This window comes from Gallus gallus, chromosome 5 (assembly GCF_016699485.2).
Source record: "Gallus gallus isolate bGalGal1 chromosome 5, bGalGal1.mat.broiler.GRCg7b, whole genome shotgun sequence".
Lineage (NCBI taxonomy): Eukaryota > Metazoa > Chordata > Aves > Galliformes > Phasianidae > Gallus > Gallus gallus.
Genome location: NC_052536.1, coordinates 3,409,798 through 3,436,715, shown reverse-complemented (window position 1 = coordinate 3,436,715; position 26,918 = coordinate 3,409,798). Strand labels below are relative to the sequence as shown.

Here is a 26,918-nt window from a genome sequence, read left to right as displayed (position 1 = left end):
CCCAAGCCTGTAGGGTTGCCTGGGGTTGTTGTGACCAAAATGCAGGACCGGACACTTAGCCCTATTGAAATTCATAAAGTTTACCTTAGTCCATCCATCCAGTCTATCCAGGTCCCTCTGTAGTGCCTTTCTCCCCTCTGGCAGAACAATACTCCCTCCCAGCTTGGTGTCATCTGCAAACTTACTGAGGGTGCACTCAATCCCTTCATCAAGATCATTAATAAAGATGTTAAATAGAAGTGGCTCCAGTACTGAGCCCTGGGCGACATTGCTCATGACCAGCCGCCAACTGAATTTAATTCCATTGACCACAACTCTTTGGGCCCAGCCATCCAGCCAGTGTTTCACCCAGCAGAGTGTATGCCCATCCAAACCATGGGCAGCCAGCTTCTCCATGAGAATATTATGGGGGACAGCATCAAAGGCGTTACTGAAGTCCAGGTAGACCATGTCGACAGCCTTACCTTCATCCACTAAGCAGGTCACCTTGTCATAGAATGAAATCAGGTTTGTCAAACAGGATTTACGATTCATAAACCCATGCTGACTGGGCCTGATCCCCTGGTTGACCTTTAATTGGTCCATGATGGCTCCCGAGATTATTCATTCCATAACCTTCCCCAGCACCGAGGTGAGACTGACCGGTCTGTAGCTACCAGGATCATCTTTCTGGCTCTTTTTGAAGATGGGCATCACATTTGCCAGTCTCCAGTCCACTGGTACATTTCTGGTTAGCCAGGACTGCCGAAGAATGATGGAGAGTAGCTTGGCAACCACATCCACCAACTCCCTCAGCACTCTAGGGTGCAATCCATCCAGTCCCATGGACTTGTGAGCATCCAACTTTCGGAGCAGGTCCAAAACCATCTCATCGTGGATCATGCAGGGCCTATTCTGTTCCCCATCCCTATCTACCAGTGCAGGGGGCTGTGTTCCCAGGAAGGAACAAGTCTTACTATAGAAGACTGAGGCAAAGAAGGCATTAAGTACCTCAGCCTTATCCTGATCCTTGGTCATAGTGTTGCCCTTAGCATCCAACAAGAGATGGAGATTCTCCCTAGCCCCCCTCTTGCTGTTGATGTATTTATAGAAATAATGTTGTCCTTTACCTTTAGTGGCCAAGTTCAGTACTAGCTGGGCTTTGGCTTTTCTGATTTTCTCCCTGCACAGCTTCACTATGTACCTGTAATCATCATAAGTAGCTTGTCCACTCTTCCAGAGACCATGAATTTTTATTTTGCTCTTGAGTTCCAGCCAAAGGTCTCTGCTCAGCCTGTCTGGCTTCCTTGACCACAGGCTCATCTTCCGTGACTTGGGAATGGTCAGCTCCTGCACCTTTAAAATTACTTCCTTAAAGTATTCCCAGCCTTCCTGGGTTCCCATGCCCTCCAAAACTACCTCCCAAGGGACCCTCTCAACCATGGTCCTAAAGAGGCTAAAGTCTGCCCTCTGGAAGTCCAAGTCCAACTGATCAAAACTAATGAAAAGTAATCATTTTTCATTTCACTGACAAATTTTTCTATTCTGAAATGCAAGATTCTGCTAGCTACTTGCAAATAAATAACTAACCTGGTAGTTTTAAGTGTATCTAAGTACAACCCGCTACGAGGGATGTTTACATACATACATACATATATATATGTATACATACATGTATATACACACACACACACATTATGAAGACATCTTGATTTCTGTAGGGATTTTCCAAAATATCCAGAATCTTTGAAATCCTCGTAATCAGAATTTTAGTTGTCCATACCAAAACTGAGTATCGGTAGTATTTGTTTCACTAAATTACTAGACAGAGAATATTACTTTTTAACATTAGCATGCGAACACCTGTATGGACAGCACATGTTCTAGGTGACTTGCAAGTTTCCATAGCTCAAGATAACCAGTGATCAAAATTTGAAGTCCTGCTCCCATTCATTTCACACTCAGCTTAGTTTTGTAATGTTTTAAATACATTTCACAACACAATAAGGAAAGAAAGCACTCACGAAGTGCAAAATTAGTATTCTCATTCTCTTAAAATTAGAATCTCTCATGAACTTGTACTTTCTTTGTTTATAGTGTTTGACTACAGGGTCTGGGTGTGGTTTTTGGTTTATCTGAGTACATTTATTATTAATTTCCTCAGTTGAAAATGTATATAGACTTCTATTAACTCAGTGCAAACTCATGAAAGGACAAAGTAGATGTGATGACAGCATGATTTCTGACTTGTTTATAGAATCCATTCACTCTTGGATTCTCCAGGAAGTTGTTTTCAAAATGTCACAGTGTCTTTTTGACCATCTTTCCTATCTTTTCCTATGATTCAAATCAAAATGATTGTTTTCTGACTCAAAAGTAAAACAGCAGGTTAGGAAGGATTAAATTCTGCTTTAGTATCATCTTTCACTGTCCTACATGAACAGAAGTGACATTTGATCTGCGCATTGTAAGGAACATTGTGCCTGCACAACAGCAGCATACAGAGTACACAGTCATTCGCTTGCACTGTCTGCCTGCTGCTTACAAAATTAACTCCCCTACTGCTATCATTGTACTACGACATGCTGGTGTTTTGTAGAATTGGGAAGATCCAAATATTTATGCATTTTTAAAAGGAAGAATCTCCATCAGCTAACACAATAATCAGCTAGATTTTTGAAACTATATAGATCTAAGAAAATACTTCCAGTTGTCTACAGGAGTCTACACAGGAAAATTCACTGTGTTTCATATGTGAGGTAGCCTTTGGGATAGCACCCAAACTACAGCCAGCTGTGTCAGGATGCTGAACAGATGTCAGTCTCATACAGCACTTCAGTTCCATACAGATCATCAGTTCATTCTTTTGAGGAGGTGGATAACCCCAGATTTATAGTTTATACCATACAACCAATGCAAGGGTGGAGGGGCTAGCAATTTTATCCATCAAAACAGATGCAGACGTGCAGAGTCCAAGCACAAATGTGCATCTAAGGGCACTCATTATTCTACCGAATTAGAGTTACTCACATGCTTCAAAGGTAGTGCCTCAGAGTCCTATTTTTTACTAGACTAATAACACAGAATTTAAATAAAAATTAATAGTTTAAAAGAGGCAATATTTCCCAGCCTTCCTTACGCTCAGTGAAATAGAGCTAAGAGTGGTATTCAGGAATGGAACTATTTGAATCACCAAAATAATTAGCAACTTTAAAAACAACAAAAATGACAAAAAACAAAAACCCAAGATAATATCTGTTTTGATGACAACTATTTGTTTCATGAGAAATCACTAGTAGAATTGTGTATTCATTGGGTTTGTTTTTATATAAAAGTAAGTAAGATATTGTAGGATTATTTGCAGTGGCCTATCACTTGAAGCAACTGCTGTACAATGAGTCTGAAGAGACAAAAGGTGACTCCACTATTTAAATTGATGTACCAGATACAGCTTGGAAGTAGGGCATAATAGTTATGAATTCCTAGCCAGGTATTTTCCAATTATGACACAAAACCTAGATTCTGTAAAGAAGCAGGTAATTCAAAAACAAACCACCCTCCCCCCCTGGAAAAAGCAGACAAACACATGGTTTCAAACTCATATGATGCATGGTGGTTGGAGAATATAAAAAATTACTTAGTTTGTTTGGCAGATAGTGAGGATTCATTTTTTCTTAAGAAAATGAGAGGATGAACACAAAACTATAATAGATATATAGTCAACTGAAGTAATGCTAATTCAATAATCCTTTATTACTGAATTCCTATTTTTGGAGTCTTTACATTATCATAAGAAACTCAGCTTTCCTATCTCAATGACTATGATTTTTATTACAGTTCAATTAGAAGACAAATGATGAGCTAAAATCTGCGGGGACTCAGTAACATGGCAAAGCAATAATAGTTGGAACGAAATTACAGCAAGCAACTCTACCCAAGGATATAATCCATGGTTTAGTGGATGATGCTGTGGTCCCATCCATGGCAACTAAAAGTCATCCTTAACCCTGCTCAGACAGATGAGGGGGAAGAAAGTGTTTAATTCATCAGATTAACCAATCACTTCAGAAAATACAACCATATACATTTTGCAAAGAATGATGTAATACAAGAAAACACCCCTTGGTCCATACACGTTTATATTCGCTGGTGATAAAGTTAAACAGGAAAGCTTGCAGCTGCTGCTCAAAAGTGTGATATTTATGGAAATAAACAAATTTACCTCACATTCCTTTATTCCCAACCCCCACTTAAACCCACGCATGTGTTGTACCAGTAGCTTTTGGGATTCTATTGACTTGTTTTCTGGAAGACTTATTTCATCTGAACTTGTACATTTCATTTGTACAGACAATTTACACAGACAATTCATCAGCTTGTAAGTACAAGATGAGCTCCAGAAAGCTATGTGAATGAAAGGAAAAAGTGTTTCAGCTACCAAAATTCTTGCTCTTTTTTCTTATCAGTTGAAGCATATGTTAGCTGTGGAACAATCATATTTTAGACCCCAGCATCTAAAGTACACAGATTACCACTCTTGAAGGATTTGGACATGTAAAATAAAACCTCATGTAACTTCAAATTGCTGATTTTTGAGGGATTTAAAAACACTTTATCACCTGAAATGTGAAGAAACTGAGCACAAAATCTTCACGTGGTACTGAATTTGGTTTACAATGAGGTGGATTCACATGGTGCTGTATTCATCCTCATTTTATACAAACACAGCAATAAAATGTGTGTTCAAGTGCCACTGAAATCTAAAAGAGAAAAGTGTAATGGAATCTCACTTTGTCCAATTCAGGGGAGGCCTCATGGTGGCCTACATCTCATCACAAAGGGAGCAGAGGGGCGGCACTGAACTCTGGTGACAAGGAAAAACAATTATGTTGTCATATTAGCTCACACGTTTCTATATCACCCACCCCTATTGTTTTGTCTTGCAGATTCTGCATCTACATATGAGTCACAGCTGATTAGCGCATGTTTATAGAAAAGGGCAGCAATAAGGACCAAGTACAGTCCAGGTACAGATGGCTACTTACCCTGCCATTTATTTAGAAAATTCTTAAGAACTGAAAACACAAAAGCTGTAAATTCAATTTTGTGGTGTAGGAAAAAAAAGAAAATGTTGAATAGTCGGGAATATTTTTAATACTGTGTAATGCTGCCATTCACAAGTATCTAAGAAGTGCAGAGAACAATAGAGCCCACGCCACATATACTCCAACCTCCAAAGGTGAGTACGGGAGCTCTCAAACATGCGCAGACTGACCACCTGCATGTTTACAGGATTTCTTCTGGAGATTACTGATGGTATTAGGAAAGCAGAGGAGAGTGCCTTTGTGTATAGAGGACCGGTTACTTAATAAGCTGTTACTTGTGTCGTCCTTTCACTTAATGGTCACAGTAGAAAGATGTTTCAATTTGATTAAAAAAAATAAAGGAAGACAACGAAATTTAATACAGAAACATTGTTTGTGAACGTCAGGAGAGGCTTCAAAATCTGCCAACATGAGAAACTGGTTATTGGAAGAGAACAAGCCATGTGCAGTTCTGGCCGCAGTAAGCCATTCCAGCTTGTCTGAGAAGCATCATGCTCCTGCACCCCACCACACTCGCTCCCCCTCCACCCATCCCTTCTCTGACATTCATCAGGCCCCACACTGGGCTGCTGCAGTATGCTAGCTTAATAGAGAACAACATTAGCCAAAAGAAAAGGCTCGTCTGCAGTTTGCAAGCTAAAACAGTTCAGCAAAGAGCTGAATGCACATAAGATATGGTGCATACTGTGGCTGGCAATGAACACAGGGAACAGGAGGAAGAAGAGTGCAAGGGAACTACCCTGCAACCGGGAGGTACTGCTTGCTTAGATGACACCCACAAGCACAGCAGCTCCTACAGACATGCCATCTTATAACCTTGACATCACTGTAAAATCCACGTCACCCATGCATTTAATCAGAAAACACAAATACACCGAATCAAAGTCAGAAAAAGAAAGTTCATTTGCAAAGCAGAACCATTTGGTATTTCAATAGAAATGGCTTGCTAGGCTTTTTGGGTGCAGTTAAACTTTTATTGGAGTTCTCCAAACAATGTCAGTGGCTCTCTGCTCATATTAATAGTACAAGCTAAACATTTTAACACAGAGAATTCTTCCATATCCCTTCGTTTGGGCTGACATCATTTGCACAGAATGGTCATGAAATTTCAAACCTTATAAGATCAGCACTTGTTTTACTGCCCTAATCAAAGAAAATAGAAACATAATAAGTAACTATAACAATTTTTCTTGGTAGCCCTGTAGTTTCTGTTGCTTCTGACCTTTATTTTTGTACTACTGGCAGTTAGTACAATACTTAGTGATCTAAATGCCTGTGTTGTCTTCTGACAATCAGTTTTTTTATAATTCGGCTTCCTTTTATGAATGCACTGATAATTAACAGTAATAGTAATATAAATACACAATAATTCAGTTCTTTTACATTCAGTAAGAAGAGGCAGGCTGCAACCTTACACAGTAGGTATTTCTGCAGTATTATGAATGAGTAAATGGACCTTTAAAGAGCTCAGTTGATTTGCTTAAAGGCATCCAAGTAAATCTACAGAGATGCTAAAGGAAGAACCAAGAAGCCCCAATGCCCCTGTCTAATCACTAGACCACACAACTTCCTTTTGTAACTCAAAGCCATAAACAATGTCATAGCTCAGCAAATTTGCATAACATTACCTCTTGCATCAGTATGTACCAATTTTGATAAAATAACTCTGGTGCCACAGACTAACGCTATATTTGCATCTGAAATCTCAGCTGTATGAAAAGAAAAATACTGAAATAGGCAAAAGCATTGCTGAGGGGGAAGACCCAGCATCCATTGAAAAACAGACTAATAAAATCTAATTTCAAATCCTCTGACTTCCTTAGCAATTAAAATTAATGTGGTACATAAAACTGATGAAGCTAAGCAGAACAGAGAGAGGACTCTAAACTTCGTTTAAACATCAAGGCATAACCCAGGGGAAAAAAATTCCCTTTAAAACATATTGGAGAAATTAATATAAACTAAAAAGAAGCCTAGGAAAATATGAACATTAATCATAGAAAGGAGGCCTGCAGCCGTCTCTTATCTTCCCGTTTCCATTCAAATTGCAAATAGCCATATGCTGGGAGCAGTGCCATATGCTGGGAGCAGACCTCATGAAAGTGAGCCTATGTTTCATAGCTTATCTGTATATTTATCAAGTGCCAAAAAAGAGCGTGAGCCAGAAACTGGTCAATAGGGAAAACAGAACATTGCCATGTAGAGCCTGCAGCTGAAAGGTGAGCCCTACAATCTATGCAAGAGAGAACAAGAGATATGAGGGAGTTCCTGTATGGAGGTTGGACTATAGTCACCTTGCACCTTACACCAAATAATTGAAATTTGTTAAGCAAAAAGAAAACTGGGTGATCTGAAACAACAGTGTATGGCGACAGAGCAGAACATGAATAGGAAATCCAAAATATTACAAGTGAAAAACACAACAAGATGAAATACATTTAAAGTCAGAATAAGCACAAACTAAAAGGCTTTCTACCACATGTTCACGCACAGTAAATGTTCCCAAGGGTTTTGGAGATATTCTTTGAATCAGACAACATAGTTCTCCTGTACCTTCATTTAAGCACTTGAAACACAACAGCACTGCAGTTTGACTCAGCCATCTAAAAAGCCCCAAAGAAAAAGAAACTGCATTAAATGAGGTTACAAGAGAGGGAAATACAATTGAGTTATATATATTATTTCCGGAAAAGCTATTGCAAAGTAATAAAAGTCAATCTAAATGCTGGAAAATCAGGCCCAGAATATTTTAAAAATTGTAGCACACTTTTTTTATATATATATAAAAGCATTGGCATCTTGACACATTGATCAATACTGAGTTTACATTAATTTAACATGTTTTGCTAACATGGCTGCTATTAAACCCAAATGAATTAAGCAATCAAAAGAGTAGAGTTGTCCTTATCATCATCTTATTTTGTGATTTTATGCAAAATCCTAGGTTCTGTATTCAGTCAACCAGTATTGTCGAGGCACAGCTTAAAGCTCAATTTGAGCACCTGCAAACCTGTGTTTGCAGCCACAGCCTAGTTTAGTAAGCTCAGGCTTCAAGCATGCGGGTAAAGAAGAGTTCCCTTCAGAAAATTATCTCCGTGTTCTGTATATCTTGAAGAAAAGCAGATAATCTTATTGAAAAATTTTCTAAACTGTTTAAAGTCTGAAAAACTTAAGTTTAAAAGGTTAACTTGAGGTTTACATAAACTGTTAATTGTACTCAATTCTGCCCCTCAAGAACTAAACACAAAAGAGTTACTGTTTATTTTAAAGGCAGATATGGCATTTTATCAACAGTTGACAGGCTTGAGCTTTTGAAATATTACATCTATCAAGTGAAGTCCAGTTACACTCAAGGAAGAACGCCTCAATTATTCCTTTCTTGCACCAAGGTCAGGAAGAATTTCAGAAGGAGCCAGATCCGCTTTTTGTTCCTTCAGGATACCCTCACATTGACTCTAGGGACCTGAAAATAGCTGTAGGCCTGCAGGCTCTGGTCAAGGTCTCTCCTGGAGTGAGGAATAAGGGCAGGTCCACAGGGAATCTTTAGGTGAACCCTTCAATGGTTGAAAAGATGCTCATGTGGGCTATTCAACTCTGCCTGCTCTTCTTTTGACCACTTCTGTGTTTCTGAAGCAGTGGAAAAAGCAAAAATCACAGGAACAGTCTTGAGATGGTCAGCAGAAATAACAGTCTTCAACTTTAAGTCCATCCATTGTGAACTTCTCTGTCTAAAAGAGGACAGAATAACCACACACATCAGTGCAGGTTAGGGGCTGACCTGCTGAAAAGGAGCCCTGCAGAGAAGGAACTGGGTGTCCTGGTAGACAACAGGCAGGCCACGAGCTAGCATGGTGCCCTTGTGACCAAGAAAGCCAACGGTGTCCTGACGTGCATTAAAAAGAGCATGGCCAGAAGGCTGAGGAAGATGATCCTCTCCCTGAAATCTGTCCTGGTGAGGCCACATTTGGAGTGCTGTGTTCAGCTCTGGGCTACCCAGTTCAAGAAAGACAGCGCCACAAAGATGATTAAGGACTTGGAGCATCTCCCTTACAAGGACAGGCTGAGAGAACTTGGACTGTTTAGCCTGAAGAAGAAATGATTGAGAAGGGTTCTTACCAATGCTTGGAAGTAATTAAAGGGTAGGTGTAAAGTGCACAGGGCTACAATGTTTTCAGTGCTGACCAACAAGATGACAAGGAGGCAACAGACTCAAACTGGAACACAACCGGAACACAGGAACTTCCACTACAGAAGTGAGGGAAAAATCAGTCCCACATTGTAGAAAAAGTTATAAAATACCTTTCAAACATTTTAGAAAGTCTTTTTTTATTACTTCATAAGACCTAGCAGTATCAAATAGAATTTATTAGCAAGGAAGAAGTTAGGGTAGATTTGAATTGAATATATATATATATATATATATATATTTAACAATAAGGTGCCAGCACAGGTTGCCCAGAGAGGTGGTGGATGCTCTGTTCCACCCCTGAGGACATTCAAGAGAAGGCTGGACAGGGCTCTGAGCACCTGATGGAGTTTGTAGGTGTTCCTGTTCATTGCATCAGAGTTTGACTAGATGACCTTTAAGGTCCCTTCCAACTACAAGGATTCTATGAGGGGAGGGGAGAGGAAGTTAGTTATGAAATCTACTTTGCCAAGGAAGATTATTGTCACAGAAACAATTAATGAGATGTACTTCCACATAGTAGATGGACTATTATGTTGCAGAACTGCGGACTGTAGAAAAATTGTATGAAAATGCTTTCAAAATACAACTAAGGCTTGTTTTTAAAACTGAAACTTGTCCTGACCTATAAAACTGTGAGGCTTCTTGATTTATAGGCATTCTAAAATGCCATACTTGTCGCTAAGATAGTATTTGAAAGACAAATGATGACATAAAAGATAGCTTTTAAAAATGAATTTACAAGATCCCAGAAACAAATTACTGCAACACAGGAATGACTTGATGAAATACTCTTTTGTCCTCTGTATAAACCTAATTCCATGAACCCAGACAAACCTGAGCGAAGCTGAACACTAAAGTGAGATTCAGTCTTTTGTAAAAGTGCCTTCTACTAACGTGTAGTGTGGTTCAACATGGAATTAAATTACTGTTTAGACAAGAAAGACAAGAACTGCAACCAGCAGACAAAGGTTGGCTATACAGAAGAAATACTTAGAAAAAAACACTTTTAAAAAACCCCAACACAATATGTAAGTCTAGAAATGGCTAATGTTTTTCTTGCCATAAGAAAAATATGTTATCCTGTTATGAAGAAAGGTCCATTTAATTTAGATATAAAAATCTAACTACATTTTTTACTTTCTCTCAAAAACACTTATATGAAAACTAAAAGTTATGTGTTCATAAATAGGACATTTTCTGTCATAAACAATGTGGCTCTGTATTCTGTATTTCAGTATTCTAATATTCTTCTAACTTCAAAAGATAGCTAAAAGTATCTCAGTGGAAAAAAAAAAATAAGAAGGGTTTTTAAAAATCTTCTCCCAAAGAAACAACCTGTACATTTTTTTCTGTGTTGCCCTCAGGCACATTCAGATTTTCAAAAACTAATATGGTTTTATCATCATGGAACAGGAAACTACTCTCTACAGTTCTCATTTGTGCATATCAAAATGTTGGAAGCCACCATTTAGCACTATGTGCAATAAACATTAAAACTTGACTAAAACCAAGCTTTCATCAATGCCCATTATCTAACAGTATACATCAATTAATACAACGCATGCCACATTGGTAAACATTACTCTCTGGTTTCACGAGGGAGCCAGGAAGAAACACAAGACAGACAGCTCTGAGACCTACAAAACTAGAGGCCAAACAAAATTCAGTGAAAAACTTACATTAAGGATATGTTCAAGTACAATCAAATTTGAACTTGCACTTCTTGAACCACTGCCCATTCCCCATCTTAATTCTTGGCAACACTTTCTTTGTGTTTGTCAGCTGTGATTTTAGGGGTCACCATAAGGGCAACAAGGGACCAAAGGCTGAAATCCACTGATAGTCAGCCAGACAAAACACAATGTTTATTTCTTAATACAGGGACTGCCACTAAGCACTCATTGCCTATAATCGTATGTATCTGGAGACATCACGAACAAACATACATGCTTCAAATAAATACATTAGGCTGGGAGCAGAAGAATTAGTATATGATAAAAAATATTTAAACAAAGGGCTCCCATTACAACCAGATTCTTGCCATATGAAGCAGCCATACTGCATATACTCAGTGAGATCTTTCTGTTTGTTAACAAGTTACTCATTTCCCCCTTTTATTTCTTAACAGAGTATAGAAAAATAGTAAACTTTCTTCTTAGACAGAAACATTCAAATTTCACAGTAAGAGTTAGTTCACAATGAAAAAAAAAAAAAAAGCAAGGAGATTTAAACATTCCCTTTTACTTCTTGCTTTCCAAATACAGGAAGTCCTAAATACAAGGCTTCTCCTTTTATTTCCTGCATGTTACTCAAGTTCAACAAAAAGCTCAACAACACAATATATAAATGCAGCACTATGCACTACTATGGCAACACTTGCTCTTTCTAGTCCTGTTTTTGCATTTACTCTTCTCTTACTAGGTGGTATTGCCTGTCTCTTTTAAGTATTAATTTCGCTTGTTTGTTCAGACTACGTGCTTTACTTAAACTCAAGTAATTTGATTTATCTGGCAGGAGGTAAATATCTTGTCTTATTATATCTACCCTCCTTAAAGCATAGTTAACATTTAATTCTTCACTTATCTCTAAACCTTTGGTTTTTTGTCAACATTTATTCCAAAATTGTGTATATTCTATTAAGTCATGTATGGGAACTGCTGAATCACGGCCTGAACCAGTGATTGATCACCTGAGGGAAGCACTGAGTCAGCTGCAGGAGCACAGGTGAAGGCAATTCACCTGTGTGACCAGAAGGGGTGGAGCCACGTTCCACCTCTCCTAGACCCCATTTAAGGGCTGAGGAAGGATCTCTTTCTGGAAATTGTTCCTCATGGAGTTTTCCTGTAAGGCTAGGGCATGGGTAAGCACTTTCATTTATTTTTTATTATCCTTCTCTACTGTGCTAATTCTCTTAGTTACATGACCTGTAAAATACCAGCTTGACCATGATGTTCTGCTAATTGTATATTTGTTGATTGTATGGTTGTGGTTTGTAGCATTTGGGATTTAATTCTGTTTGGAATAGTTCCTTGAATATGGATACATATTGATGATATCTTTTGTCAAAGTGAAAAGTTACTGAAAAAAATTAGTTGTTCTTATGTTTTCTATATCATATGTCTGTTCTATAACATTTTGATAGAAGTTTGCATAATATTGCAACAGCAATAATCAGCTTCTCCCATAGGTTACTTGTTATCACCTGTTCTCATCACGTGAACTGTAGAGATTAGAGTGAAATCTGAGGTTTGTTTGGCTTAGTGCCACATTTGGACATAAACTTAAAGAATATAATTATTGTTAGGACAGGTAAGTGGGAAAATAAAAGGAGAAGTTACATGAAGTTGTTTCAAACTGTCCTGATAACACTAAAAAAAAAAAGTATTTTCAACTGAGTTGGGATCATTTAGTCCTTTAAGTAGTGGGAAAAATATATATTCAGTATAATACCTGTTAGTAGATTCTCACAGAATTAATAGTAGCCAATTTTCTGCATAAAACCAGTGAGTTTCCATTATAACAGTACTCATCTGTACTTTTTACTGTTGAACATTTATGTCAATTTTGTCACAATAATCAGAATGCTACAATGGGGTTGTAAATAAGTTTAATTTTATACATGTAGTCTGCTTGATCAAATAACTGAAACGATTTTTCCCATACATACTTACAGTGTGCAATCAAAATAAGATGACTAAAGATCTGAGTAAGTAATGAAAAAGGAAAAATATTCTCCCTTATAATGAATGTTAACTTTTAATATTTCTCTGTTTTAATATAGAGAGAAATAATGGCCATTGAAATGCAAGAATAACTTTGACAAGGAGTGTTTCAGAAGGGCAAGTCTTATGAAATTTAGGTACGTTTTGGGAAGGGCAATCTGAGACTTGCCAGCTGGAAGAGTAGTGAACATGAGAAACACTTGGAAAATCATGTCATGCAGGACAATGGTAACTGCTCATGTACACATTCAGATAAAAGATGATTAATTTCAGCTATGATTTAGTAGGTAGTGCAGATCAATAGCTACCAGACAATGTAATACAGTATATACCTGCCCCATGCTTGTCCCTGGAATATGTAATAGTACAGCTATATCTTCAATCACAGGAGTGAAATTAACTAGGTGCCTAAAGATGAACACAAGAGGAAGAATCAAAACAACTACATAGTCAATTCCTAGACCGTACAAATGCAGATAAATGCATTTACATTTTTACCCTTCAAGAGATTCTACTTTTAAGTTAAACAAGCAAGTCCTTCAGTTTATGGAGTGGAGAACCATAAAGTATCTTTCAAAAGACTGGTACGGTAGTTAGAAAATGTGTAAATCCACTTTAATCTGGAAACAATTATAAGAGTAAGAGTTTTAATTAAAACCCTCTGACAACCCATTGTGAAGAAGGAATGTATTAATACAAACTTTAGATCTGAAATTCTCGAACAAACAAGGCTAACCTTACTCAGAAGGTATGGAACTGTCATTAAAGCAAGCTTTTAGTATAAGACAACTAGTACTGGAGTCCAACCATCAGGCTAGCTAGATTGTTTATGAAACACTCAACTCTCTTCTCTTTCCTGTACTTCTTAAGATAATCCCTCCCAAAGAAATTGTGTCAATTTCTGGGAGAGTGGATCTGACATGAAAAGTACTATCTGTTTCTCCAAGGTCTTGTTTTGTTATAAATGCTATAAACAGTATGTCTCTTACTGGGGGGGGAGGGGGAAGCTGTTAATGAAAAAACACAAACACAGGAAAACAAATACCAAATCCCCTACCACCCCTCCAAACTGTTGGGAGTACAAAATGCTTAGCACATCAAAAGAAGCATTGAATGTCCTGTTAGCAATCTTCTGAAAAACATATCCCAGTTGTTTTAAGTGCTTTCTCCACTTTCTCCATCCTCTCTAGATTAGGAATTCAATAACAAAGATCAATACTTGTCAATGGTATTTTGGTTGAATACACGTGTTTTTTTGTGTGGCTTCCACATGCCAATGGCCTGAGGCTGTGTCTCCAAGCAAATTAAATAATTGTGGGCACCAGAATGTGATGGTTTTGTTATTATACATTACCCTTGTGAGACACAGGAAGCTACTTACTGCAGTTTCTGGCATGCTGAGCAGACAACATGGTGCTCCCAAGTGATTCACTCGCGCAATTCAGAAATTAACATGGGTCACTACTTATTAATTACAGTGGGAGCATGCTACTGGCATACACCCAGGTTGTTCCCTCAGGGTTATTCTGGGAGATGCCTTACCCCCATAATAAGCTACGTTCATGGTGGAACAACATGCTTGGTATCATGCTGAATTCCAACTCTGTAAGCTGTGGAGAAGGTCCTTTGGTTTCAGGACAACAACGTGATTGTGGAAGATGAGTACATAAAAGAAATGTGGGACAGAGCAGGCACACTGGTGCAGGAAAGTCTACCTTGTTGCTTATGGCTAGTGAGGCAAATGGCTTGGCAGTGCAAATATGCCCACTTACTGCAACAAGAAGTGTACAAAGCTTAAAAGATTAAAAACTTTAGTTCTCACACCATGTGACCAGAACCTGCCTGAGTTGCTGTCCTGGCACACTCTCAGGGCAGGGGATGCTGGAGGTACAGGGCTTAGCCTCAGAAATAATGCATAAAACACTGACACTTGCACTGAATGATCAGCCAAAGGCTGAATCACTGAGATACTGCTGTAAGGTCGCCATCATTGTAGCCAGACTTTCAGCAGTTTGAATGAGTGCCAACAGCTGCACTGACAGCAGGGCAATGACAAGTTACATCTGCTCAAAGGAAACTTTTTTTCTCTGATGTTGCTGTGAACGTAGAAGTCCCATGCATCTAATCTCACACTACTGAAATTTCATTTCTAACAGACAAATTAACACAGATTTTTTTCCTGGTGATCTGCAAAAATGGCTGCAGCAAGCTGAGGGGACAGAGACCACTACAGCAGTACCTACCACAAAAATCTGTAGTCTCTCTGACTGAGAAAGCCAATTTCATTTCTTGCAGTTAGACTCTGCTTGGCTTCAACATTGCGTACCTAGCCAGTCCAAACATGGCCTGCAGAAAAATACTGTGTTTGTATTGCAGACAAGCTGTGTTTGCAACTCACTGTTCAGAAACTGCAAGGAAGTAAGAGAAGGCTGAGCTTTTGGTTCTCATAACAACAGTTTTACATAAAAATTCATTCACATAAAAATTCATGATACTGCATACACAAAGAAAAACAAGCAATGCACGTTTTACCCAGAACTTACTGATCAGTATTGAATTTCAAGGTACAAATCTTCTATCACGCTAATGAAGAAAAAAATGGGGGTCAGAAAAGTTACTGATGTAGGAGTACATGAGATGAGAAGAAATTAGCCATGAAGTTATGGTTATGTCTGTATTGATCACTTTTATGTGTATGGAAGGATCACACGATGAGATCAGAGGATGAACATCTCATCTCACGAGAACCATATTTACACAGCCATCTCTAGTAAACCAAATCAAAGGGAGCTTCCAGCATTAGTAAATGCTGGAAAAATCTGTATTAAGGAATGTGGATGCTTGAAGTATGTGATATATTTGGAAAAGTTGTGACTCCAAAACTGGGAGGTATAAAAGAATAAGTGACAAAATAAATGCTAAAGAACCCTGGACATGAAATGTGCAAATTCACAAACAAGATAAAAGCAAATATAAATTGTTGACAGAAAGATGATTAAGGATACCTTTTTGCAAAGGTCAAGAAAAAGTTGAGAATTTGAGCAGAGGGGAAGTTCCAGGTACTATATGATGATATACTGAATAGATCAGAAAGGAGAGGAGAACACGTTCAGACTATGAAGAAGAATGAGAAAGAAAGAGAAACAGAGCTATGGAAATGAAAATATATGAACTACATAGAAGAGAGTCAAAATCAGTTATGAGGCTTTTCAGTGCCAATCATAGATGATTGTTTTCAAAGGCTGTTTTTTAAGACTCCTTTCATCTCATTTTACCCCAGCGTTGATCAGCCTAAAGACAGTGGTTTAGGAAATTCTATTTCAAGTGACTAAACTCTGAATTTGTGAATCTGACAACTCATTTTCTTAAGCTTGGTGCCATATCTGCTGCAGGACTTCAGCACTGCTAATTCTGGTCAAGTGGTAGGATATCCTCAAGGAAGGACTGGAAACATGGCCAACAGGATGCTTTCCTGCTCTTTCCTCTGAAATAGCAAATGCTGATCACTGCCAGAAACAGGATACCAAACACGGTGGACTGTTGACGTACGCAGGGGAATTCCTATAATCTCTATCAAGGACAGAAAAGCTAACAATTCCCCACAGAGATCCCTGTCATGAAAAGAAAATCAAAAGGAAATAAAGATTAAGAAACAGGGTTTCCTAAAAATAGAAGTAGTACTTTTCAATTTAGGTCCACTGTAACACTACAAAGGGAAAACAGGGCAAACAAGTTGTACTAAAGATTTGAGGCTGACATTGGGTCTGCAAATGGGGTACCTATCTGTACACTTGTACACCACTCTATTTCCTTCCCAATGTGACTGAACATTCCAGTAACACATCCTGTGTTAAAAGAGCATGCTAATGACAAAACTATGTTCTTCCAGAAATAAAGGAAAATAATATCAAAGAACATTTGTTACATTATTCAGTTAAAATCAGAGAACAAGGCGAAACCTCTCTCAAGAACAAGATGTCAACATTTGAAATAAGCTTCTCCTGTCAAAGTTTTGAGGATCCTTGACATTTGAAGATTTATATTCTCCTTGGGCTTTCATAATAAACAAATGAAAAAGGCACAAAATATACACAGATGCACAGAAAGTTCCCTAATCCTGAATGACTCTTTCTTTTGTCTTTTTTTTTTTAACAGAAAGAAAGAAAATGTCAGTGCTACCCAGAATACACTTGCTATTTTTACTACTGTTTGTTCCTGAAACGTAACATTAAGTTTAGTTGGCCGGAAGGAGCAGAGAACATCAGCATCTCATACCACAAGGCCACAGTAGCCAACACAAATGCTGCAGCAAAAGTAGGCGCTCTGTTTCAATACCTTGTTTTCTCAGACACAACTTCTAGAGTCTGTGCATTTTTTCAAGTTAGTTAAAAAACAACCAGAGAAAACAAAGATGAATATAATTATATTCTTGATTGACATACATCAGGTATTGCATTTCCAAAAAATAACTGGCATGAATCCCATGTCGAAATACAATTGAATAGAAAGGACCCTTTTGGCTTGTCAAAGCCCACAGACCAAGGGACTCTATTCATTAAGTTTGTCTCTAAAGCTGCATTAATGGAGCTTGCCTTTGTGGGAATAAAAACTGGGAGAGAAGCCATGCAGACCTCACATATTTCACTCCTGAGCAAAATAGAATCTGACAACTGAAATCTTGAGCATAAATCTGAAATAACAACACAGGATTTTGATGGCTGTTCACTTAAATGGCTCATCAGACCCGCTGTCCAAGTTCAGCAGCACAATACTGAAATGAAGAAGAGATTCAGTAAACAAATGACTTCTACATACTCCGTGAGTACTATATAGTCTTTTGGAATCGAAAACTTCTGAATGTAGGGAAATGAGAGCAGCTTTGGAATGTCAACATCAAAATGTCTGGAACATAAACAGCAAAGATCTTCAAATATGAACTGATAAAAACTTTGCAGAATAGACTCCAGGTTGTGTTAATGACTTCTGGAAATGCTGGTATCTAGACACTTACCCATGCCTAGGCAGGGAAAGCAGAAATGTGTTTTAACCTCTTATTCACAGTCCCAGTGCCATGCCCAGTGTGATACCTGCAAGAAAGCTTTGTATCCATAACAACTGAAAAATGATTTCAGCTGTTAGCCTTGAAGGAAAAGATTGGGAGAAAAAAAGATAAGGAAAAGAGCATTTTAAGTAACTACTAGAAAACATAAACAAAAAAAAACCCAAACTAAAAAGCTTGCTGATAAAGATGAGAATGTTCTTCCTAAAAAAATATGAGAAAATTATTCGTTTCTGATTATGCAAGAAGGTACTGAGGAAATTAGTTTGTACCCTAGAGCTCAGGTAGGACTGATCAAGCTCATTGATAATGCACATTATTATGTTGTTTAGAACCACATCAGCAAAACACTATTTTACTGCCTTTCTTGTTAATAACTTTATGAAGTATATGTTAGTAGCTCACTAACATATGCGTTTTTACAAATTTTACCACGTTACAGAGCAAAATAAAAGTACAGAAGGAAAATAAGGAAGGCTCTTACTTTAAGAATTTCTGATACATAATCTAATTTAAGATGCTGTATTGGAGTGCAGTCTCTCTTGATTTTGATGTTGAACTGAAGGCATTTATTTTAAAAACAGTCACCTTAAATGTTCATTTAAAACATTAAAACAAAAACCTGAAGCTAATTATTTTTATGAAATATACATAGCTTAAGAGATTTGGCACAATTGCACTGGCTCAAGAGATTTGTGTACTTAGATTAAGCAACACTCCTCCATTTCTTTCCCAAAATTGGAAGCATAAATACAATAGAAATCTAAATAATTACTAATACTTTTGCATATACAAACGCAACCCTTAACATTACCATCTCTATTTAGTATTTTACCAACAAAACAGTGGATTTTAGGCAGCCAAATTCTTTTTCACTATGTACTCTCAGAAAAGTACACTTATCTCTTCCAGCACCACTCAAAACTCTATTTATAAAATTCTGTTGCCTACACAGATAACTGCGTACAACTATCTCTCCCGTGATGTTCTTTCTAAATATTACTAAGCAAGTGTTTTTGGAAAGTTTATATTTTTTTAATCAGATTAGCTGTGAATATAGTAAAAGACATGAAGTAATAGAAAGAATATCTAGTGAAATTTCTGTACATTCAGGATGGTGTAACAGAAAACCAACTGTAAATTATTTTAAGACAAAGTAAGAAACTGAAACAAATTCTAAACAAAAGCATTTTGACTATGTACAGACATCATCTGTCATCTCACTTCACCCTGTCTAGACATAGCTGTCACATTTCATAGTAAATTGTGTTCAAATACTGAAGACAAGAATATCCTACATTGCCAGAGGAGTGCCCTACTTTACATACCAAAGTTATTGACACATCCTCTTTACGTATAACACTCAAGAACTTCAGGCTTAGTCTTTAAAAATTGGGGCCACAAGAAGACGTTTGTCATTCTAATAGCACATAGAAACATATTTTCAGACTTCAGTTTTTAAGAGACCTTAAATACCTCAGTGACTTCCCATCTGTGTTTTCATCTTGCATACTGTAGCCTACTGGACACCTGTTTCTCAACAAGGTCATTATTTTAAGGGGAAAGAATTAAGCATATAGCTTTACTTCTGCTAACAAGTGCTTCATTGCTATAGTCAGCTTTTGCAGATGTGAGATACAGACTGCTACAGGAAGATTGCTCAGGCTTGACTGTTGCTCCCATTTTTTTACCTTTGTTATTGAGTTTGGACAAATGTCTTGTAAATATTCATTTCATCTTTCAAACGATGAAAAGGAAGAGCACAGAAGAGAAATGATGCCACTGAGAGAAATTAAATTCATCCAGCATAGTTTCCATTTATGTTAGCTATGTGAAGATCAAAATCATTATTCACATGGGCAGAGGTGAATGCCTTAGTGCACTCGACCTCTATGTGATCACCCAATTACTCATTAGCTACAGGCTTATTTTGTATGTTATAAACAAACCTTTTGGCACAGAGGACAGCGCAAAAGAGAACTGTCTTCCAGGTGTATATCTAGTACACCTTTAGGATGAGTAGCAGAAAAGACTGATAGTTATAAGTTCTACTGAGGATATACTTCATAACTTCAAGCCATGAATACATGGACAATTTTTTCCCCCCATTTTTCCTCCACTTTCAGTCACTGTACAAGAGGGCCATTTCTCTTGGAAAATAACAGCATGTTATTTAGTGACAAGGACATCAAAAATTCTGCCTTCAAGGTAGTAAGAATTCAAGATAACGTTGAGAAAGGTGGATAATTATTCTGTTGTCCAACAGAAATAATGGAACACACGTTACTACATTACAGCTAGGAAACTAATAGCTTGTAGAGCTGCTGTATTGCTGAATTCCTTATTTCTTGATGGCTTTCAGCTAAGTGCTGGCTGGGTATGGAAGAAGTACAAGGATTGTTTCTCGATATTGGTCTTCCAGTGTTGGTCTGACAAGATCCCAGGTGCTTCTTGAAATGAAGGAAAACCACATTCCCTGGCCTTTTTGGTGGACAGCAGGATAAGAAGAAAAATAGAGAAATAGTACCTAAGCTTTGTGCAATCATCAGTCCCCTAGATTTGTTTATTTCACATGGACACTTAAATGGTTTCAAAAATTGGGTCAGTGTGGGTGTTTTGAGCTCTGATTCTGCAATGCACTGCAGCTACATCCAGAATGCATTTCAAGATAGCAACCTTCAATTGCATTGTAACTACTAGACACAGTGTTCTGAATATGGTGTCTGTTCTCTTGGTTTTACTATGTAATCCTACAAAGAGTCATTGAGGCAAATAGGTGGTGTGCTCGAGGTGGTTTATGCAGAAGGCTCCAATTTATCAGTTCTATTTATCAGTTCTCCAGACACTGCAATGCAAACAAAGCACTTTCCAAAACATAAATAAAGGGAATGAAAAAAATCTCATTCAGAAACCACCTTCTAAATTTCAGGAATAGGAAGACAGTGGCTTAGCAGAATTTCACTAAGGATCACTCTGAAGTTTCAGCAAAGACAGCCATCTATTCAAGCAAGGGGTGCAGAGGCTTAGGGAGGAAGTTCATACAGGGCTTTGCAACAAAAAAGAATCTGGAGATTTTGGATTTTTCACCCTGTAAAAGACTTGTTAATGATTTCCATTTCATTAAAGGAAATGCTCCATTCAGAGACAGTGGTCCACTAATTTGCATTAAAGTTTCAGCTGATATCAGAAAGAAGTGAGAGGCTGTCTAGGTGGGTCACCAAGAGAGATGGTAGCAAGCATTCAGTTCAGCCTGTTGCTGCCTCTTAGAAGCATTTTGGAAAGGAAAAGAGAGACAGATAACTATAGGGAAGTTGAATAATTTCCCACTGCTTTTCCAACTCTCAAAGATTATTTAGCCCTTAAACTTTGCTAAAATAGTTGTTATAACATATAATCACCTACTACATGGGTGGTCTTGGATACAAAAATATTAATTAAAGACCTGAAAGCATTTACTCAGTTGTAGCATCTCTGTCCAGTAACTCCTATTTTCCTTTCCCTAAGCTCCTTGTTAGTCCAGCTGTGGTTTTCTTGTACCATCTGAATTATCCAAAGAATTATGCAAGAATGTGTTCTTTATTTTTCAAGTGTAACCCTTTTAAGATTCTCTAAGTTTGATAACTCATTTTGATCCTTTTATATCTGCATAAATCATCTGAGATATTTGTAATAAAAAAGCAGACTGGTAGTAAAAATAGCTTCTGAAAAATAAGATATTTTCCTCTGGAAAATAACTTCCACATCTCTTCCTAAAAACACTGATTGGTAGAAAAGATCACAAGAAAGGCAGAAAAATGTCTTTCCCTAGCCTTTAATCTTTGTTCTTTCTTGCCTGAAGATTTCTCAGAACGCTCTGTATTCACAATATTAAAGTCACCTGATGAATACACATCTCATTTCAGGACAGTCCAAGTGCTGTACTCAGATCCAACCACTGCCAGTTATGGTACTAGGACTCCATTTATGGTGTCTTTTTGTAACTAAAAAAAGTGACAAAGCTACCTTCAGGAATGCACTAGAACATCTGTGCAGAAATGTTTGAGTGTGTTTTTGTCTTAGAATCACAAAACAAAGATAAGGAAATAAAGGCCATTATTTTAAGTTGGATGTTCTTGGTCACTTCCAGGATAATGAGAGATGAGACAGAACATCATCTATCAGTGATAAATCCTGAGTCTGCGCAAATATTTACAGCTAGAATATTCAGAATAGCTTTGCTTCTTATGAGAAGTCTGAACAGTGAATACACCAGGTCCTGAAAGAAGTTGTGTCCTGGCAAATACAAAAGCTCATGCCCAATGTTCCTGTATCTTAAGTAGCTTTCATTTGCCATTGAAAACGACAAACTGCTGTAGCTGTGACACTAACATTCACATTACTGTGTACTGAAGTAGAATTCTTCACAGAATAGGCAATGTTTAAGTAAATAATTTTAAAAAGAGAAAAGCTTCATTTCTTTCCAAAGACTGTTTGGCATCTTTAAAAACCATCAAGTCATATCACCATCTTCTGTGCCTCCAAGTATCACTGCTCCATTCCAATGCTCACCCAGAATCCAGCTGTCCTGAGTGCCATGGGAACCAACACACTGGTCATTCATTTATTCATGGGACAGTTTGTAAAACAAGGTCAGTCACGTGTTTCAAGATGTTTTCTTTTGAAACTGCAAGTGATCAACCCCCAAATATTTCTACAATGCCCTGCACAGACAAAACAGGGTATACAGAAAAGTAGTTTAACAGTGCTGCAGTTCATATTCTAGTGTATTACTTGCTGCAATATATTCTGACATACTTGCAGACCCTAAATAAACAGGCGTTAGGATTAGTACTGACATCAGTACTAAAGACTGAGCTATATACAGTAAGTGAAGTTTCTTTATAATATTTCCTATCTAAGAAGAGAGAAGTAGGAAAGTAATTTTACATTTATATCCCATTGCTACAACTTCAGTTAAAAAAAGGAACAAGATGTTGTTAATGTTTTCATGCCCCAGTAACTCTGAATAGACATCAGGTCTTCTAACAACATTCTATGAATGGGAAATGAAAATATCATACTATTTCAGGATATCACTTAACATTGTCAGAGCATTCACTTTTCTGCATTTGCACTGTTGAGCACTATGTTACAGTACTACAGGAAAATAGTACTTTCTCTTGAGTGACAATGCCTCTATACTGAATTCTGTTTTGTAAACAAAAAAAATCTGAGTACAAATAAGCATGATAAATTGTTTAAGAACTTCTCATAACACAAATATGAACAGCAGAAAAGGGCATCATTCCAATCCTTTTTCTAGATTTACATTGAGTTTTGATGTTTTCATAGCTCTTTCATTTGCCTATGAAACATGACTGCTTGAAAAACAGCCTATTCTTGAAGAAACAGGATCAATTAATCAAAACCTGGTTTTTTTGTTTTTTGTTTTTTTGTTTTGTTTTTTTTTTTAATCAGTGGCTATGGTGAGCAAGTAGAAGTTCTTTCTAGGAAGTGACATGTGGAAGGCATATTGGACTTGTTTACCCCGTTTAATTCAGATTTCAGCTAACCCAGTGCACGAATGGAAACAATGAACAACTTGCCTATTTCAAACATTGGTAAAGGAAGAAAAACAGAAGTCAGGCTGCATTTACTTAAAAATCACCATTCATAAAAATAAAAGTATCCACATTTATCTAATTTTTCCTATGATGCAAAAACAAAACAAAAAATTACCCATAACTCAAAGATAATCAATAGCCCTGTTCCTGGTTGCAACATAAGTATTTGCAAGAAATCATTTTCTTAGAACAATTCCAAAAGGAAGATTCCCACAAGGAGATTTGATATATATTTTTCCAGTCTCTCTCCTGCAGTACCTAGTGTTGCAGTTTCACAAACAGACAGACTCACAACTCCTGAACGTGCAAAGATATGCCAAACTTCCAGAAGTTCTAACAAGAATATGGAATTTATTGAAGGCTTTACAAGAATTAAAAAAAAAAAAAAATCTTTTAGGAAAAGCATAAGACAGTCTTCTTCTAGCAAGAGAATAGATAGCATGACATCCCAACTACCTGCCCATTTTCTTATGTAAGAACTGAATTTATAAGAACTGTTCCAAAAGTCTGTCACAGATGTCAAAACGTTTGTTGAAGACATCAATTATTTAAATAGTCACTTACTTCAGCTGAGCATAAGTTGCAGTCTTTGACTGCAAGTTGTTCTGTCAGAGGATAAAGCTCTGCTTATGTTCAGATACAGTTCATGCTTCTTGCTTGCCCTTTGTTCCAGTGGTTGTAAACAAATGAAAACACAGTAAAACTCAGAATATCCCTTGGGAACTGTTCAAGTCAGAATATATGATGTAGTTCCACGAGCAATCAGAGTAGTCATTCTTTAAAGGTATTTGCTAAATTTACAACCACCCACTACTTTAAGGAAGTTTTAAGGAGATGAGACTGCACTGGTCAGCTGCAGTAATGTTAACAAATCCAAGGCAACCACATTCTGTATGTTTCCATGACTGACATCTCAGGGAAGTTCAAGGTGCTCATTCAACTGGCATTTTGGAGTGTCTCTTCTTGCTCTCTATCACTACTCCAGCCTATGTTAACACCTACCACAAATCAAAAGCTATAAACAAATTGCACTGGTCACGAAAGACTGTTACAACATATGCAGTTCCCTCTTTACAAACCTTGATGTGATGAAAAATCCCAGAGGAAAGAAAAGGGCATGATGTTAAGCACTAGCAGGCACAGCTTATATCTACGCCTTGTATGTGTCATGCCAGTGCAGCTACTGGGGCTGCCCTGACTTCAGAGCCATGGTATCTCACACACACAGCTCACCATCCAGGTGATGAAAAGGAAAGTCTCCTGAGCTCTCACTACAGTCCTCAGAAGACTCTGAAAATATTATTAAAGAATCAACTGTATGTTACTCCCTTCACTGGCAGGGAAAATAACTTTGGCTTGCCTACACATGACAGCAAAGTCTCCTGTGTTTCTCATCAGTCTTATGCTTGACCCGCAACACTTCACATGAGTAAACAGACACAGAGCTAAGGAAACAGTATAAATGCAGACTTACCAGCTGGTGCAGAATGGGAGCAGTGAAGTTGAAACCCACAATACTCAGCACAGAACTCACTCAATTTGCCTTCCTTAAAACCTGACTTGGAATCCTTTCTGCTCTCACTCTCATCCGAAGAAAGTTTATCCAGTTCGATTATCACAGCTGACATTGCTAGACAGTCTCAGTGTAACCCAAAATTAAAACAAAGCTCAATTAAAGAAACCACCTTAAGTTCAGTTTTCCCAACCTTGCAGTCTGAGGGGGGGGGGGGGGGGGGGGGGGGGAGGCGGGGAACAAAACAAAACAAAAAAACAAAAAACCACACCTTCCTATGGTAAAAATAATAGTTCAAAATGCTTTTAACTCTCTTATCTGAGGAACCGTATTTTCATGAAGCTCTTCTTCCAGCTCAGCAGCATTTGCTAAGTATTGCAGCTCTTCTCTAAGGTGGATAACTAGTTTCAAAAGTTCTTCTGTTCTTGGAGTGACAACAATATTACAGCATTTCAGCAGAACTGGTACAAAAATAGAAAGGGTAAGTGGAGACATCTGTAAATTCATGAATTTTGGACTAACTTAAAGAGCCTGACTACCATTTCCTCCCCACTGGTCCGGCTGGGAGGGGCTAAGCCATACCAATGAAAACAAGCGCAGCTGCCTGGGGAAGTTCCTCCAGACACACTTGGGTTTCCCTGGTGCTCGTTCAAGTCTCGATCTGGGATGTGTGGCAAGCTTTGTGCACACAGTTACACCATTCCTTGGTAACAGTAAGGAGCAACTCTTGGTTCCTCTGTTCCATACTTTAGGGGGAAAAAAAAAATCAAGGCTCTAAAGTAACTACTTTTAGTGACATTAAGGAAACTGGTCCCCATCCTTGAAGCAGCTTTGTTTTTGTTGTTTGTTTTTTTCTTTTTTTCTTTTTCTTTTTTTTTTTTTTTTTTTTGCCCTTTTGAAATCCTCCCCCCTTTAAAAGCAATTACTCTGGAGTTGAGATCAGTGTGTACCACTCCCCTCCCACTCCCCTCCCTCCCTCCTCTGCCTGCCCAGAGCGTCTGTCCAAGCATGCCACATGGGAGGCTTGCTGGGAAAATGGCCAATCTGACTCAGGAAAGGGTGGCTATCAATGACTCGTCACCTGTTAGCTGCCTACAGTGGGAAAGAGAAGTACACACAAGAAAATCTATGCAGCCTGATAGCTTTCTCTAAGCAGACTCTTATTAATAAGCAGTCCATCATCCTGTATCAAGAAGACAAATCCCACATCTCCAGACTCAGATGAGTATAGGAATTGCCAGGGCCACCTTGGCTGACTACAGTCCCATTTAAGATGAGCCCTCAGACGTACCCTCTGGTCCCTGCACAGCCTGGGAGCAGGTAGAGTTTTTTCCTCCTTCACCTCAACCTGCTGGGAAGCAAAGTGCCTGTGGAACATTGCACCACTTTAAGGGAATTTGAAATAGGGTTTTGAATGCGTAGGTTATGATTAAAGCAAGGGTAATACTAGGACTAGTAAGTACTGCAGCAGTTTGATGATTGGATGAGATGACCTTACTGGTCTTTTCCAACCTTAATGATTTCATGATTCTAACATGGAAGTGGGATTGAAAAATGCAGTCACAGCGGAGGCTTACAGGGAGGCCAAAAACCATTTTGGGCAGTTGGCTCTTTCACTTCAATTAATGCGCATCAGAAGTGGGAAAAAGACAGCTTGGTAAAAGAATCACAGTTACCCAAACTTATGAAATGGTTATATAACAGGCAGAACAAGTAAGCAAGTGTTGCTTTGGAAAGCAAATTCAGCA

The 26,918-nt window shown here is 38.0% G+C and overlaps 1 protein-coding gene across 4 annotated transcripts in view; it reads right to left on the bottom strand.

Moving 5' to 3' along the window:
* ANO3 (anoctamin 3) overlaps window positions 1-25,373 on the bottom strand; it is a 179,197-nt gene extending 153,824 nt beyond the window's left edge. For 3 of the 4 annotated variants that reach the window (XM_015286171.3, XM_015286172.4, XM_015286175.3), the window contains exon 1: window positions 25,132-25,373. In XM_015286171.3, coding sequence (XP_015141657.2) covers window positions 25,132-25,285 — 154 coding nt within the window. In that variant the 5' untranslated portion in view covers window positions 25,286-25,373. Of the gene's footprint in view, window positions 1-24,221; window positions 24,332-25,131 lie in introns of those variants that run through there. The other variant, XM_040700769.2, reaches the window with a different exon arrangement.
* Window positions 25,374-26,918: the final 1,545 nt, after the last annotated feature.